General features: G+C 41.7%; 1 protein-coding gene across 15 annotated transcripts in view; it reads left to right on the top strand.

Annotated features, from left to right (window-relative positions):
* MBNL2 (muscleblind like splicing regulator 2) overlaps positions 1-16,718 on the top strand; it is a 100,768-nt gene extending 84,050 nt beyond the window's left edge. For 8 of the 15 annotated variants that reach the window (XM_032442034.1, XM_015851569.2, XM_032442036.1 and 5 more), the window contains 2 exons: positions 567-602; positions 13,602-16,718. In XM_032442034.1, coding sequence (XP_032297925.1) covers positions 567-602; positions 13,602-13,729 — 164 coding nt within the window. In that variant the 3' untranslated portion in view covers positions 13,730-16,718. Of the gene's footprint in view, positions 1-566; positions 603-2,010; positions 2,136-6,609; positions 6,673-13,601 lie in introns of those variants that run through there. The other 7 variants (XM_015851563.2, XM_015851556.2, XM_015851561.2 and 4 more) reach the window with 4 other exon arrangements.
* Positions 16,719-16,982: the final 264 nt, after the last annotated feature.

The following is a 16,982-nucleotide window of genomic DNA, read 5'->3' as shown; positions in this document are numbered from 1 at the left end:
CTTTTTACTGCCGAGCTTGCGCACCTTTAGATATTTAGCCCTTTAGGTGTTGTCCCACTAGTCTTTTTGTTGGTCAGAAGCACCTCCCTGCTTCATGCCTTGCATTAGAAGTGTGTAGGTTAACATTAAGCATCAATTTGACAAAGCCCCTTTAGTAGTAGATTGGTAGTAGATATAATAGTAGATTTTAGAGTAGTTTTGGATACTTCCATTTTAGCTTTTTTGGTGAACGCTGATCCACTCAGCATTAAGCTGTCCGAACCATTTTAGAGTGAGCTCTAAAATTACAAAATAATGTGATATTTAATCTGTTTCTGTAAACAAAAACCTGTTGCTGCAGATTTATGTACACAGAAACACTCCAAAAGTCATATAGTAGTGCAGGAATTTAATATGAACCTAATCACATCTTTAGCATTAAAGCAAAACTATGAATGACCTTAAACTCTCATTTAACTAACTTATCTGTGGTTATGCTTGAATCTCACTTTGAATGTTAACTCTAAACAGCTAACCTGTTTCTTCCCTTTATCCACTTTTTTCACCTATCATTGCATGACACGCAGGGTCAGTTTTGTGCATGACACCCGCTACCAGTATTGGTAGGTTCCAAATTTCTTTATTGATCTCTTTTATACTGTATATGATGTATATTCACTTGTTTCAAAACTCGTAGGTGAGATTTAGGCAGTGACTAGAACTAAAGGCTCACTTGTCCTTCTGGTTGACTTTGTGCAGTATTTAGATTTGTAGACGAAAGCTGCAGCTCAGATGTGAGTTCACCTGCTATAACAACTATACTGCAAAAGCATAATATCATGAATTCCAGCCTGCTTTTCAGTTTCCAAAGTTTTATTTCCCTTTGTATTTATATTGTCTAGTACTATAAAATCATAAAATACTGGAAAAAGCCAGCAAGTTTCATCAGTGTTTTAAAGTTTCATAGTGGTGTGCCTATTTCTCCTTTTTGCTGTGTGTTAGAAAGTTTTATCAGCGTTTCCCAGAAATACCTACTTTGATCCACAACAGTTTGGTTGAAACCCGTGATAAAAATCTCACTCCTCCTTTAAATATATTTACCTCTTGGAGCAAACATTTTGTGCATGCCAAATTGAAGTCCGATGTAGCAGAGTCTAAGATGGGAAAGTAATGTTTCTCCTATTCTGTAGCTTCATCCCAATGATTTCTTTCTGCGGCTGCTCAGATAAGCAGCTAAAAGCTTAGAAAAGGTAAGGTCAGCATTCTCTCATGAGGGTGCTGAGTAACATTCATACTTCAGATGAGCAAAAGCAGCAGCTTTCACAAAATCGATCTTGTTTTTTTAGACCAAACAAAGAAGTATTCAAATCAGGAAAATGGTTATCATCCTTATTCTGATTTTTGCCTCGAAGCAGATGGCAGTTTAACTCTGATAAAGTCTAGCAGTCATGCAGTGCTAGTAGAAAAAAAAATCAACACGCAAATTGGATTATATAGGAAGACGACGAGTATCTGGCTTCCTTCAAAATGAAGATGCATGACAATAACTTGTTTTTAATTCTGTTTAAAAATGAAGATAAACAGTTACCGTTTTCCTTCCCAGTTGAAAAGGCTGTAGGTTCTTTTCAGTAGACTTTTATTTTGGAGTGCTTTGTAGCAATACTGGGAGGGGGAAAAAAAAAAACAGATTGTGTACGAGTTCTCAGGTAACGGGTTGTTTCGGTACAGACCTGTTCTTAGAGATAACACCCGCATTTTCAGTGGTCCTTGCTCTTTTTTTCTGGGAATCGCCGATCGTGTTGACAACCTTCCTTTAATTGTACTTGTAATAAGCTATTTTCCCTTTTGTTTTTTTTTTCTTTTATTTCTCCGCCACGCTTTCTCGCTTTGCACTGTGATTGCATGCCATCTGCTGGTTTAACCCATGACGATGGCTTGCCGCTCTTGATATTCACCATGCCAAAAATACCACTTCTCTTACCATAATGCTGCACCCTCCTGTTCATTGCTTCCATGGTTCCCCTCCGAAAGTACCCATGATGCACGGTGCTACGCCCGCCACTGTGTCTGCAGCAACAACTCCTGCCACAAGTGTTCCCTTCGCTGCAACAGCCACAGCCAATCAGGTTTGCTCCTTTTAAAGCTTTCTTTCACAAGATCCCGAACTCTAAATGAGTGCTGAGATTTTATTTATTTTTTTAACAAAAAAAATTCTCCCGGAGAATTTTTTTTTTAATTTATTTTTTTTTTCTGTGTTTACCCCCATCAAATTTTTATTTTTAAGTCGTTTATAGCAAGTGTTTGTGGGACAGGTTGCACTTATTTAGAGTTAGCATTTGTTGCAAATAATGATGTAGCTGTGTTTTGTGTTGCGATGTTTGTACCTAATTATTGTGTAATTAACCCAGCTGGAATTACAATCACGGTAGCACTGGACTGCTTATGATAGTCTCTTATTAACTCCTAAATTCAAAAGGAAGACATCACAGGTTAATGTCACCTTCTCCATGAGGGGTGTGGAAGTCACTGATGTGTAAGCATGGAAGCTGTCCGAAATAACAAGAGGGAGGAAGGCAGCTGAAAATAAAATGGAGAGAAACCAAATGGAATATTTTCTGTAAATGCGGGTGATCAAAACAGCCCTGGGGGTGTTTATGACTGTGTCTGCTTTATGTTTGAAAGAGCGTCTTCAACCTGGAAGTAATGTTTCCCTAAGGAAGCACGTTGCTACAGCACTTCTCCAGGATTATTGGCATAAACAGAGTAGGCTAGATGAGCCTTTCTACCTTTGTGCTGCAGTTTGTTATGTTAATGGAAGTTTCAATTCCTCTAGGGTCTCCCCCTCTTCCATTAGGACTGGAGTGTAGGCGAGCTGTATCTATCACGGCTCCCCATGAGCAGCATTGATTCCTCCATTCAGTCTATGGAGGCTCAACCCTGGCTTTTCTCTTACTTTATGAGTTTCATGACAGCACTGGACTGCTCCGTTTTTCTTCAGGTCTGGAGAGGTCAAACTGCAAAGCAAGCACGAAACAGGTTTGCTTCCCAGAAGCAAGGAAAGGGCCGAGACCTGGTCACATCTCCCAGTGTAGCTCCTGGCCAGGCTGCAGACCAGGCAGTCCTCTCCCCCTGCCAGTGAGTTATGAGGAAATCAGTGAAAATCTTTTGCTTCATGATGTTACACCAACAGACTGATATATTCAAAGCCACAAAATGGTTTTAAGTATCCCGTGGAAAAACAGAATTTGCTCTGAGAGTTTATTTATAATCATCTAGGGAAAATATACTACCTCTGAAATACACCCCGTTTTATAAAGAAACACAGCCTAGTCCATTTTCTTTTCAGTTCTTGAAAGGTCCATTTGCCAGCATTGCAGTTCTTTGTGCTTCTATAGGTGTTTTCATCAAAAGAGAGTTGTTGTTTTGTGCGCTCCTTCCTAAGGGCTGGCTTGTTTTAATGAAGCAACACACGGTATGTACAGGGAGGGAGGTGTACCGGGCAGGTGCTGCATTAAACTGTCCTTCCTTTTGGCATTTCATTTGTGGTAGTGAAGCGGGTGGGTGCTGGTTGGGTCGGCTGAAGGGCCTGTGGGATGGTAGTGAGCATGGAAGAATATGTCTGACGGAGAGTGGCCTAGTGGTACCCAGGGCAGTTGTGGGATCCCAGAGTGGTGACAGAGGGGTTTGGGAATGGAAAATGAGAAAATGGGACTGTTTTGGAGAGTGACTCAGCTGGGACCCTCCCCACACAGTGCTGTGAAAGGTGCCCAGGGAATGTACCCAAGAAAAGGACTGGGAAACATTCAGGTTTTTTTTAACAGGGAATATTTCACACAAGTAACTAGAACCACTGGGGAGACAGAGGTGTGTCTTAATGCATTTTCTCACCTAGGAGGACAACAGGCAGAGCCCTTCCATTCCTGGTGCAGATTTTATTTGCATTGGAGGATTAGAGCAGTTTGAATTTATAGTAGTTGTAAAAGTATCTGTTTGTACTTATTTGGTTACATGTCTGTGTGTGTGTATGCATAATTCCACATCAGAATTAAAGGATGTTTAACACAGGGATAGGTTTCCACTTGTAGACACTTTGCGGCTCAGCATCCAGTTCACTTGCTTTTCTGTAAGTCTGTGCTGGGGCAACATGACTTGCCCTGGAGGGTCCTTCCTCTTTCTGATGGCTTTAAGAAGCTTTAAGAGCTACTTTAATAAAAGAACTGCATTTAAAAGTAGGTAAAGTAGAAGTAGTTATCCTTACAAGAGGTAGATCTCCAACTTTGCTGCTTACTTATAACCTCCTAGAGTTGGAGACCAAGCTATGCTGGAAAAGATGCCGTGGTAACTCTGTGGTCCCTGCCATGGTAACTCTGTGTTTCTCTAACCCAAGAGACACAAAAGCAGCAGGTCATTAACTTGAGTTCACCTGTTAAGACTTAGCTCATGGTCATTGTGTCCTTTGTTTATGTCTCTCTATATGGACTTACACTCTCCCGTGTATTTCAGAAAAGGATATATTTTTTCCCATCTAGGTAAATTTTCATTTTCTGACCTATGCCAAAGCACAGACTGATTGCTTCTCTGTGGGATCCAGTTTCTTCTATCCAGTGTATCTACATCATTTCTTTAATCAACCTGTAGCCTTCAGTCTGTCCTGTTTCTGCTCCTACATCTTATTCTCACAATGCCAGGCATGAAAAAAAAGTCATTGCAGTGTTTAACTGTCTGGCTTAGGACACCGTGAACACCATCTTGCAAAGTGGAACCAACCAAGTGCCAGGAATCGCGGAGTAACTGGGAGAAGTGTCAGGGAGAATGAATGGAGGGCTTGGCACCAGCTCCCTCTAGTGCATGCGAGTGGGTTGGCATATGCCAACATCTCATTGAAAGCATTAGTAGAGTACCATTGCATGTAAATATAAACATCAGGTACCGTTATTAAAACTTGTTATTTTTATTCATATTCAAATAGTGGACTGTTCAGTGCACTAGGCAGTACCTGAGCAAGCAGATCAGTTGTTCCCTACTCAGCTTTGCTCAGAGCTGTTTGTAAGATATCAAAGAGGTCAGTTTGCCCTGCCATCACTTGAAAGATTCCGTGTTGCTCTGAATTCTGATGCTGAATTACAATTTTGAATGATGCCAGCCTAGTTGATTCTGTTGCCTAAACGTGTGTCGGCTGACATTTCAGATTGTCCGCAGATAACCTTGAATGTCTACGTTATCCAAGACAGTCTTGGCAGATACAGCACAGGACCTGCAGGGCAAACATGCACACTTCTGAATATGCAGTTGGATGGCAGGCAGGAGACCTGAGCCCAAGCAGTAGTGAAGCCTGGCGAGCCTGTAGTAGCCAATCCCACTAAGGGATCTTCAGGCTCCACTGACCTCCTGATGAGATTGTACCACACTGTTGACTGCCATGGGAGTTTAATTGATGTGTTTTAATGCATCTTCAAGCTCAGTGTGTGCCTCCTTGATTGTTAATTACCACAGAGTGATCAACAAATTCCAGATTGCTTTAAAGAAGGCAGTCTTGTTCATATCATTTCAGTGCAGAGCAGTACATGCCTTTATTTTTTATAGCAATGCAGGTGGGCCAGAGACTGACCATGTCAAAGGAGTATTACAAAAAATACTGCTTAAAGATGCTAACACAGCTTTATTCTGCTGGTTATGTGACCTTTAGACAAGGAAGAGAAATTAAATGGCAGATCTAGTATAAAAATGAACTACTTACAGGCTGTGTCTGAAAAGAATTATAAGATCAACAGTCTCTCTCATGCTAAGGCTTGTGATTATCTAGCACAGCTGTTTTAAATTATGTATCAGTGTTCTCACTAAATGAGGTGGTAATTATGCAGATATTAATTATGAAATCATTTGTTAGCCTTCAGTTTTGTGAAAATCTTTAAAAACACAAAGAAGTGAAAATAAAAAATGATGTGTTCCATTGCAGTACTACAAACAAGGGAACAATTAAACTTCTTGCTTTGGAATTCACCAAGTTATTAACATTGCATAAAAAACAAACCTGCCAAATTCTTGGTAGGGATTTGAGAAGCCACGTGTGGCAGCTCCCTCTGGTGTGAGGGGAGCAGGGAAGTGCAGTATGAAGGCACCTCTCATAGCCAGGAAAGGTGTGGGGCTGCCCAAAAGGCAGACTGCCATTAGGCTGAAACATCCTGTGGCACCTACTGAACCCCAGGCAAGTGAATTTCTTCCTCTGCACTTGCTCCCTCTAGCACATAGAGCACTGTGTGCCCCATAAAAGTCATAAAGTCTGATGGTGGTTTCACGCCTTGAAGTGCTGCTCCAAGTATTCCCATTTTAAATGGACAATGCCCCAAGACGCTGGTGAAGGCCAGCAATTAGCCCAGTTGAGTTGTCAGAGTCTGGAGAGGCATAAGAACAACTCCTCATAACTAATATATTTTGGGGGAAGGATTAAAGAATTCCACTTCTTTCTGTGTAGCAGCAAAAGGTGGAATTCTCAGTTTGCTGGGAGGTTTGTTTTGTTATAAACTATCCTTGATTGTGAAGGGTATCCTCCAGGGAAGGTATTTGGAATAGCAATAGTCCATTGTGATGTGAAAGGCAAACTGAAACTGTTTGCTGCCTATTTCTTGCTAGATACCTCAGAATCAGAAGCCTCAACTCAAACCAGTAATAAAGTCTGAAGACACTGAGTCACATGTAAGTAGCCATAACTTCGAGAATTACACTTTCAGACTCAAAGACCACAGCAAATGTCAAGCAGTGTCAAGAAAAGATCCTTTGAATTGCCTTGAAGCAATTGGCACTACTAATCGTGTGGCAAAACTTTGTTTTCTTGAATTGTAAGTCTGCAAAGAAGAGAAAACCAAAGTCAACCTTGGGGGATTTGAAGGAAGGCTATTTTAAATCTGATGCAAACTTGAACTAAGCTTTAATTTTAATCTTTTTTGGGGGGGAGGTGGGGATATCTTCAGCTCAGATATTGGGGTTTTCTTTTCAGTAATTCCTACTTCACCCCCCAGTCCTGTAGGGACTGCAAACTAAACCTGACTTCCCCCGGTTGCCTGCTAGATGGCAGTATCACATAACGTGAGCACATAGCGGAGGCAAACGCATTTCTTTTATGTAACAAATACCTAGACATATTTCCCTCCCCTGTTATAGACTGTCTTAACTTTCATAGCATCACAGTTAATGTAATGGAGTTGTTAGATATGATAGCTTTCCTTTATGCTCTTTCGTTCAATAATTCAACAAATGATACTTTGACAAGTTGAGTAAAAGTCTCTTGAGGCATCTATTCATTATTTAAATGTAGGAGACTTTTCCTGAGGTCAAGTGATTTTGTAGGCATTTGGGGGGGGAAAAAAGTGAGTTAGTCTCCTTGTTCTTAGCATGTGCACACAGCTCATATCAGCCTGTTTTTTTCCATCATAAAATTTTAACAAGACAGCACTGTGCAGAGCTCCAGATGTATTTGCTTGGGATTCTGCTCTGTGAAAGCACTGTGTCTGTACATCTACAGCTGCTTCAGCTATTTGCCCTTGAAACGAACTAATACCATCTTTTTAATCTTTGTATATGATTTATTGAGTGAGCATTTTGCCCACCAGAAATGCCATTCTTTGGCCCTTAGTGTAAAGGAATCTGCCCACAGAACAGCACTGGAAATATTGATTGTCTTATTTATTTGTTGTACCTGCCCTGTCTTTCAGGTTGAGGCAGGGCTTTGCTTACTATGCAGTGCCACACAAGCTTATGTAGATATGTTTACACAGAGCCATGGAATGGTTTAAGTCAGAAGGGACCTATAAGGTTCATCTAGTTCCACACCCCTGCCATGGGCAGGGAGATACTAAAGTATCCAGGTAAGAATAAAAAGAGGGAAGTGGTAGGTAGGTCGTAGTGAGGATCAGTAAGTTCTCCTTGAAAAAGTTATAAATGAAGTGAGTTTTATAAAACCAACAGAGTTCAGTAACTGAGATCTGTCCTATTATAAGTGTGATATCTGATGAGTAACCTTGGTGAGGAAAATCTAAATGCGGTACATATCTGTGTACAAGAGAAGTTTTGAATGCAGCAGTGGAGCATCGACTTGTGTTTGCCTTGTCGTGGAAGGCTCATTGTGAATGAGGGCTCACCTTGAGCGTGGGCTCAACTGAAGTGTAGGAGGAAAACAAAGCAGGTTTTGTAAAAATGTAAAATAAAGTAAAAATATACTGGATGAAGGCAACTGTGGAAATACAGGTTTGAAGAAGCCCATACTGCATAAATCAAGGATAAAAGAGTGAAGAGCTGTAATCTTGATTTAATGAGAACTTGATCTTGTTTATCCTTATAAAGAGGATACTAAACATACTAAAGCAAGTCTCAGAATCACAGAACGGCCCAGGTTGGAAGGGACCTCAAGGATCAGGGACCTCCAGCCCCCCACCACAAGCAGGGCTACCAACTTCCACATTTGATATTAGACCAGGCTGCCCAGGGCCCCATCCATCCTGGCCTTGAAAGTGTATTTGAGAAACTCATAATATGTTTTCCTTACCCCTTAAGATCAAAACTTATGTTTGTCCCTGTATCTGACCTTTTGGATTCACAATGAAATAGCATTGCTCTATCTTGCCCAAACAAACTGGACCGAATAAGCTTCCATGGGTACATGGCTACGTATTTCATTCTGGCTGTGATGATGTGCAGTTTCAGTTCCGATAGCTGCTAAACCTCCCACTGGGTATAATACACTTGTTAGCAGACCCCAAAAATGCAAATAATCAAAGTAGTGGGGCAGGTGTTTCACCTCAGCAGTCTTTGACAAGTGGCCAGAAGGAAACATGTGATGAACCCTGTGTTAGTGACCATGTGGGAAGACAACCCAGGAGATCATCTGTGGCCTGCAGACCTCGCATTTATATGCAAAGCAGAGGTCGCCTTACCGATGGGCAAAGTAGACAAATGCATTGGGAATGCATTGGATAAATGGAGAAGCAATAAGATAAAATCCTCTTTGCTCCTGAATTAAAGAGAGGTGCACCGTTAGAAAAACAAAGTGAGCTGATGTTAAATAGTAACATGCTGGAAAGGAAAACAGGGCTTCTGGCCAACACAAGAGCAGGAGCTGCAAAGGGAAGCAGTCAGTGACCCAAAGTGGGGCTGGGTGTGTTTATGAGCAGTGATGAAGCAATCAGCAGTGCTGGTGGGGGACAGGGCAATAACTAAAGTGTGGGAGATGCAGAGTGTACCCAAGCAGCCCTCCAGCAATGTTTGGAGCAGGCAGGCTGCTTTTCATGCAGGTGGTTGAGGGCAGAGTCAGGTCCCACTCCTTGCAGCAGCATTGGAGGGAGTCCTGAAGTGGAGCACTGATTGACCACAGAGAAAACAGAGGTAAAAGAAATCAACCTGCAAGGCTACGTACAAATGATGTGTGACCAAGTAGAACTGATGTGATGGTGAGCACACTCAGTAAATGCCTGAATATTCTCAGACATCGCCTGAAACTCATGCTTTCCCATTTTTGATTGAGAAAAGAGACTGATTCACTGCGAAGACAAAGAACAAGACACGCCACAAAAGAGCATTCTAAGAGAAAATGAAAAATAAAGAGATGAAGGCACTTCCCAAAGGCACTGGGAAATATAAATAGTCCTGGATTTCGTGTCAAAGGGAAGAAATACTTGGTGCTGGTTTTATTTTTAGAGAGTGGGAGAAGTTATGAGACAGCCTGAAAATATCTGTCGGTTTTAATGTATACCCTCCTTACATCTGACCATCCTGCTCCTGGTGTGAAAAACATGGAAATGGAAAATGTCACTGTGGTAGGAGTCATCTGCCCTGACGCAGATGGCTACAAGTGAAGTACCTCAGTGTGAACTGCTTGCCGCAGACTCTGATGTTGTGTGGAGGGAAAAAAAAGGATCATGAGCTTGTAATTTGTCTCATGGTAAGATAAGTTGCCTGAGGTAGGGTAGGAAGATGTAAAACAGGGTGACCGGCTGCGGCTTGCATGTCTGAAACCATCTGAGATGTCTGCAGAGAACTATTAGTACACTGCTTTGAAACTGAAAGGCGGAGATGTTCACTGCATACGAGGTCATTTTTGGAGGGATAGATGCTTTGCAGTGTGGAGGTCAAGTATGATCTTAATCCCACCTGAGAAATATTAACACTCATCAAGTGTACTTTGGAGAATTAATTTGAGAACTTCTTAAAGAGAAATGTCTCCGAGCCAGATGCAAAGTCGTGTTTTCCAGCATGTCCACTTTGACAGATCTCTGATATCACAGAATCACAGAATTGTAGGGGTTGGAAGGGACCTCTAGAGATCACCAAGTCCAACCCCCCTGCCAAAGCAGGCTCCCTACACCAGGTCACACAGGTAGGCATCCAGGCTGAACTTGAATATCTCCAGAGAAGGGGACTCCACAACCCCACCTAACACTGGCACTATGTCAGTGATTTTAGTCTAGAGAGTGGCCGTCTCCAGCACTTGATACAGGGACTGAGTAAGAAGGCAGTGACATCTGTGGCTCAGAACAATGCTGCTTGCTGTTATTAAATCTTCTGTGCATTACTGTCTCAGTCTGCACGTGCCAGGCCATTGTGCTAGGAATAGTGTTACTAGATCTGCAGAAAGTCTCTTTTCCTGCATGTCTGTACCCAGTCCTGCAGATACGGATGTGGTATTATCCTTATAGAGCATGAGAAAGTGCTTTCCCATGCTTGACCATTGCATATGGGAGCGTGTGCATACACACACACACAGATGCACACTCATGTAGTTGTATTTTTCTACTTGTTATGCTCACATGTACTGTGGTGTCGATACATTACACCCAGTTGTTAGGAAGCTTAATGAATGTAATAGTATCACAGCACATGGGATGAGTCATGTGCATGTACATAAGGAGACATCATCCTTCCAACAGGATTTCTGGTTGTTAGACCTCCGTACAAGTAATGGGGGAGTGGAGACTGTATTAAGCGTTTGCAGGGTTCTTTGGTCACTGCTGTCTGTACAACTTCTCCTTGTTCAGTGTGCAGGCAGTGGAGCAATTAGCAGCGATGCAGACTTAGATAGCTTCCATGTTCCATCAGAGCTTACTGCTTTGTTTGTAGGTTAAGTGGGAGAGGTTCACTGCATATTTTCCATGTAAAGCAGTTTACCATTTTGTGTTCCTCTGTCAGACACAGAGAAAAAAAAAAAACAGTTGCAGAAGCTGCTACACGTGTACTGAGCTGTGGTGGAGTTTTGATATCTTGGGAGAAATGGGGTGTGAAGATATAATTAAAGACTATGGGATGCATTTTACACTTTGTGGCTGAGGTTAAAAAAGAAATGTAGCTCCTCGGTTCCGCACCTCTGCACTGGAGAAGCTGCTTCTGAAGGAGAGACTTGAGGATTTTTCCTCAGAGGACTCCTACGTGTGCTAGGAATAGCCAGGGTGCAACATGCCCTAGTTACACACTGCACGAGCGTTGAGTTTGCAAGGAAGATGTGCTGGGGATGAGCTGGGACGAGGAAGATGCAGTGGAGTCAAACATGGGGGGGAGAACTGCAGCTGCTGTCTGCTCCCCTGCACCCAGCACCATGTAAACAGGACGTGCACACAAAGGAGAAGTGTCCGCATTGTCTTTGCTGCTTCCTGAGTGCTGAGAGTGGGGGGCAGATGGCAGGATGGGGATGGGGGAGTGGAGGTCCTCACCTGGACCCTGCTGCTCACCTGAGTGGTGAAGGGAGGAGGACTCAGCTTTTTCACATTGCCCACAGCTGTCCTGTGTTTTGGAGGAGCTGGGAGCATCTGTACAGTTTGGCCCCTCGGGACATCTCAAAGTGGCAGTGATCTCCCTGTCTGTTCTCTGTGTGTTTCTGAAACAGTGGTGCGGGGAGAAAATAAGTGAGAGCAAAATACAAGTTTTGTCCCCTCAAAAGCTGCCAGCGGAGTCAGGCAGCTGCAGTATCTGAAATCCTAATTTTGAAACTGTGTAGATTTCAGGTGACGTTCCATTAAACTACACTTTAGGATCCCTTAAATACATTTGCGTGACCATGGCTAACCCAGTATAGCTAAAGCTGCTTTATTAATTACATGGACATGTTGGGTTGTAACATGCTAAAAATACCAGCGCTGATAATCTGGGCCACTTCTTATTTTCAGCACGGCTTCATTCTTTGTACTAACTGCCAAGTCACAGTGCTGTAGATGGACCAGGATTATCACAGGCGAGGCTTTGTTATTTCAGCAAAGGTATTTCTCTGTTATTTCGATAGGAAACAGCAGATAGACGATAAGCCCACAAACTCACAATGAGTGGAAGTCATTACAAATATATGTCCTTGTTGTAACTATGATGTATTTAGACGTCCAGCCCTTTGGAGTGGGAGTCACCAAGTTATCGGTGATGATAAGAGATTACTTTCAGGCATGCCAGCAAGTTAGACAGGGTTTGTATTGACTGGCAGTCTTCGTGGCATGGTGTGCTGATCCTAAGGCCCTCCTTGGTGCGTTGGGAGCAGGGCAGTGTGGGGTTGCGAGGCATGTTCAGAGTGGTCTCAGGGTGCCTCAGGCAAGGGCTTTCCACACAGTGCTGAGCGTGTTTCTTTTCTGTATGTCAGAGGTAGTATGTTGCTGAAGTCATTTTCAAAACACCTTTTTTCTTTCCCTTTTAAAATAAATATTGCATTAAGCAGCGGTCTGTCTGCGTACTACACAAGTAGGTCAAAGTGCTGTCATGCCTGTCTTGCAGACTACCTGCAAACACAGCTTAAAAATGCACGGAGTGCCAAATCAAACAGGAAGAGCAAGTGATGTACTCCAGTTCCTTGACTTGTGCTTCGGTCTGGAGTACAGATTAGCAACAGCATGGTAAAACATCAGACCCCGTGCTTCTGATATCCCATTCACCAACAGCCCTTTATGTGGGAGAGGACGGAAATCCTGATCATCTCCCAGTACAGCGTGCTGGTCGAGGCAATTGCTTTCACATTTTGGAAGCTCACTGGGCACATCCTGCCCAATACCATCATGGTATTGGAGGCACAGGAGCTTGCACCTGCAGAATGGTTGCTTCATCCTTAGGCTGAGGCCATTGGAGGCAAGCAGGCAGGTTAACAACTGGCTGAGTGCCTTTAGGACCATCCCCCTGGACTTGCTGGCGTGAGGAAGCGTGAAGGAGCTCTCAATTCACTGACCTGCTGATAATGCGTCAGAAATTAGCAGTTGCTAGAAATGCATTAGAAAAACCCAACACTTTAGCTTGTCACAAACATCCAGCCCAGTACGCCTTTTTTTTTTGGCTTGGTAGTGGTGAGCGGCCCGGCCTCCACCTCTGCCCCGTGCTGTTCCCATTTGGCTGTCAGAAGGAGGTGGGCACTGGGGCACCTTGCTGGGCCGGCCACCTGCCAGCCTGGTTGCCTGGTTCCCCTCTCATGTTTTGTTACTGTCCTCTCCACGTGTCCTCACGCAGCAGAGGATGCGCTGAGCAGGTCTTTGAGACTCACAGGCTCCCACCCAGCATTTAGGGCATGAGCAGCTGTCCTGTAGAGGCTGGCTGTAGTCAGAGCAGTGCCGCCCATTTCGGGGACTCGGCGGCCTCACCCAGCGGCGCGATCACGCTTTCCTTTCTCTCCACAGATAATCCTGAAGTAATCAGCAGGAATGGGACGGAGTGCCACGAAGCCTCCCTGCGGATGGCCAAGCACGGCTACTGTACATACTATCCTGTCTCCTCCTCTCTAGAATTGCCACAAACTGCATGCTAAGTAAAGAATTTGTTCTTACGGACAAATCACAAACTCTAAAAAGCTAGTGCTGCTATGTCATATATGAATATTAAATATGGTATGCTTACTATACTCCGACCTAAAATAGTTAACTACCTGATACCAGCTGTGATGTTTCAAGACATAAAGGGTAACATTTAGTTTTGAAGATTTTCTAAACATAGTTTAATTCTTGCAAACGTTGTCTTTTCTCCATAACTATACCTAATGGGAATGGTCCAATTGAGTTAGCCTTGGGAGATTCGCGGTTCATGAATCTTTCAAGCTCAGCAATAATTAATTTGTATTGGCTAAAAACATATCCCGGTTGCACATTTAGTTTTAACCCAAACTATAATTGGGGGTTTTCTCCTTGGTTAAAAAAAAAAACAAACTCCTGGTTTTGCTCCCCGAGCAATCTGACCCCGAGAGGGAAGAAGTGCAACAAGGCCCGGCGTCCTGCACGTCACCCCAGCAGTCTGAATTTTTTAGCCAGAAACCCAAAGCAAAGCACAAATTCCTTTAGATGCACATAGTTGGTATTTGACTTGTATGGAGAAGTTGCATTTGAGTCACAGCAGAATAGGAGGAAAAAAAATAAAATAAAAAAAAAAGAAGAAAAAAAATTAAAAAAAAGAAGTGAGAAATTTTGCACAGTATGAACTTCATACCCCCCTTTCAGACCCCAGAAGAACAAAATCTAGAGAATATTATTTTACGAGTATATTTATAATGTTTTTAAAAGAGACTTTGCAGAAGTGCCTAAATTTTGTCACATCAGACTTGGTGAAAGCGAGCCTGATGCCAACAGTCAATCCTAGCAGGAGCGAATATCTCTCAGACTCGCAGTCGGGTTACCCAGGAGATCCGAGCTCTTAGCGAGTAACCTCGACCGACGTAAAATCAAACGAAAAGACCAAACTGACAAAAGGAAAGGAGAAAAAGAGAGCTGTAGATGAAGAGAAGTGTACAATAGTTTAATTTAATGGAAATCCAGTTTAGTCACTGAGACTTCATAAGTGACTTTAATCTAGGTTATTAACTGAACACTAAGAATGTAGAATGAGATTCAGTTTAATTAATCATTACTGTATTTGCTTTTTTTTTAATTGGGTTATGAGATTGTAACCAGATTAGAATGGAGGAAAAAAATAGTTCTTCTAATTGTTTTTTCTTTAAAAACATATTTTATGTCATGAAAGTATGAAGATATCTTTAATACGATTATATACATATTATATATACATACATACATATATATGGATGAAGCAGATTTTAATGTTGTTTACTTTTTTAAATACTTTGTTGATTTACAAGGTAATTATATATGTATAATTAAAATTTCATTTGTTTGATTTGAGATTTGTTTCAAGCACTATCGTACCAAATATTTCATATTTTCACATTTTCTATGTTGCACACGTACCACGGAAATGACGTAGTTTTTAAATTATTGTTTAAAAAAAAAAAAAAAACAAGACAGTTGTTATAAGTGGATATTATGTATAATCGTTTGCGGCATAAGTTTTCTATGTGGACATTATTAGTGATTGCAGTATTTTAACTTAACCTCTTCAGATTGATTGTAAACTACTTTAAACTCTGGCAGCACTGCCCGTTGGGAACGACTGAAGGCACTACGTGTGGAACTGTTTGTCTAGGAAATGATTTCCGGGCTAAATCTTGTTCGTCCAATGTCTAATTGCTATCTATTTATATATATAAAGCTGGAGATTTGATCATCTGACAGGAAAAAGGAAAAAAGCAAGGATCGCCATTGGACTGTAAAATTAACATAGTGCTTGTAACGTCGCGTTAGTTTTAATTTGTGGGAAAAGAGCGTATCTTAACTTGTTATTTAGCAGTTAAGGTATCACCATGATATACTATTAAAACACTAATATTTGTAGACTTTCTCAGTCATTATAATTAGGTAGTTGACACTGCAACTTGCCTATATCCGTCAAAGTTGTTTTTATTTTTTTATAATAGTTAATTTAGGCATTTGGGTAGCTTACTGTATAATACTAAATGGTAAATTATCCACGTTGTTTAAATATTTTATGTAGATAATTCTACGAGGCATCGTTTTATGTGAACTTTTTATGTTTCGAAATAACCGTTATCCTATTGTTTTCTACAAGTAACCCAACACGACTATGTGTTGGTTTTTTTTTTTGCCCACGGATGACGAAGCTTCAGATACATCAGGTCTTTCATCCAGATAAACTGACAGACAAAAAAAAAAAAGAGAAAATGTATTTTTAATAAAGAGATCCACTTTCACGACTCGACGACTTTGTAATATTCCTAAAAACTGCACGAGTGCAAAAACCTATGCTAACGGTAAGGAGGCAATTACAGAGATGTGCAAATGCGTGTACGACAGATTCTGCATTTTATTTATTTATAAAGTAATTTTATAGACTATTTGGAAATTTGGGAAGATCTAAAAGCTATTTTTCTGTATAAATATTATTTGCCAAAACTTTGTTTATATTTAAAAAAAAAACAAAAACAACAAAAAAAAAACTCTAACAGAGATGATTAAATTTTAAACGCTTTGTTTAATTAAAAAAAAAAAACTACAAAAAAACCACAAAAAAAAAAAAAAAAGAAAACAAACCAACAGAAAAACACACAAATAACCCCCCCCCCCCAAAAGGAACCATGAGATGGGCCAGCACAGAGGCAGTAAATACTGCGGCTGAGGCGTAGTTTCGAGCTACTCAAGGTGTCTCAGCGTAATTTCCTTCGAGCGATGATGCAGCTCCTCACCAAAATACCTTTTTGTTTGCCTCTCTCATCCACTGTAACTGACAGCGCTCACACAAACACCTCGGGAACAGTTTGAGAAGCCCCTCCATTTGCTCGATTCTGGCGTATAACTACTAGTGGTCTGTTAAATAACCATTCTATTTCTGTTGTGACGTTCAGTTCATTCACCCAATGTACAACCACTGAAATAAAAAGAAGCATTTTAAAGTGATGGCCGAGTCGGACCCTTCCTTTATTGAGAAGTGACTGAGAAGATGGGGCAGGGACAACAAATATGGACTAAAGAAAGCACGAGTTGTCTTTTAAAATCTTACCATTTTTCTTGATTGCACATTCAAGGAACAGATTGTCACGTGTGGTCCCCTGCTCCTGGACACACATAGGAGCATCCCTGCCTGCTGCCTGCGCCCTGTGCGGATCAAAGCTTTGGGCAGTGGTGTCATGTCCCTGTGCCAAGGAGGAAGTTTGTCACTCA

Source organism: Coturnix japonica, chromosome 1, assembly GCF_001577835.2.
Source record: "Coturnix japonica isolate 7356 chromosome 1, Coturnix japonica 2.1, whole genome shotgun sequence".
NCBI lineage: Eukaryota > Metazoa > Chordata > Aves > Galliformes > Phasianidae > Coturnix > Coturnix japonica.
Note: the sequence above shows the minus strand (reverse complement) of the source record. Positions and strands in the feature narration are given on the sequence as shown.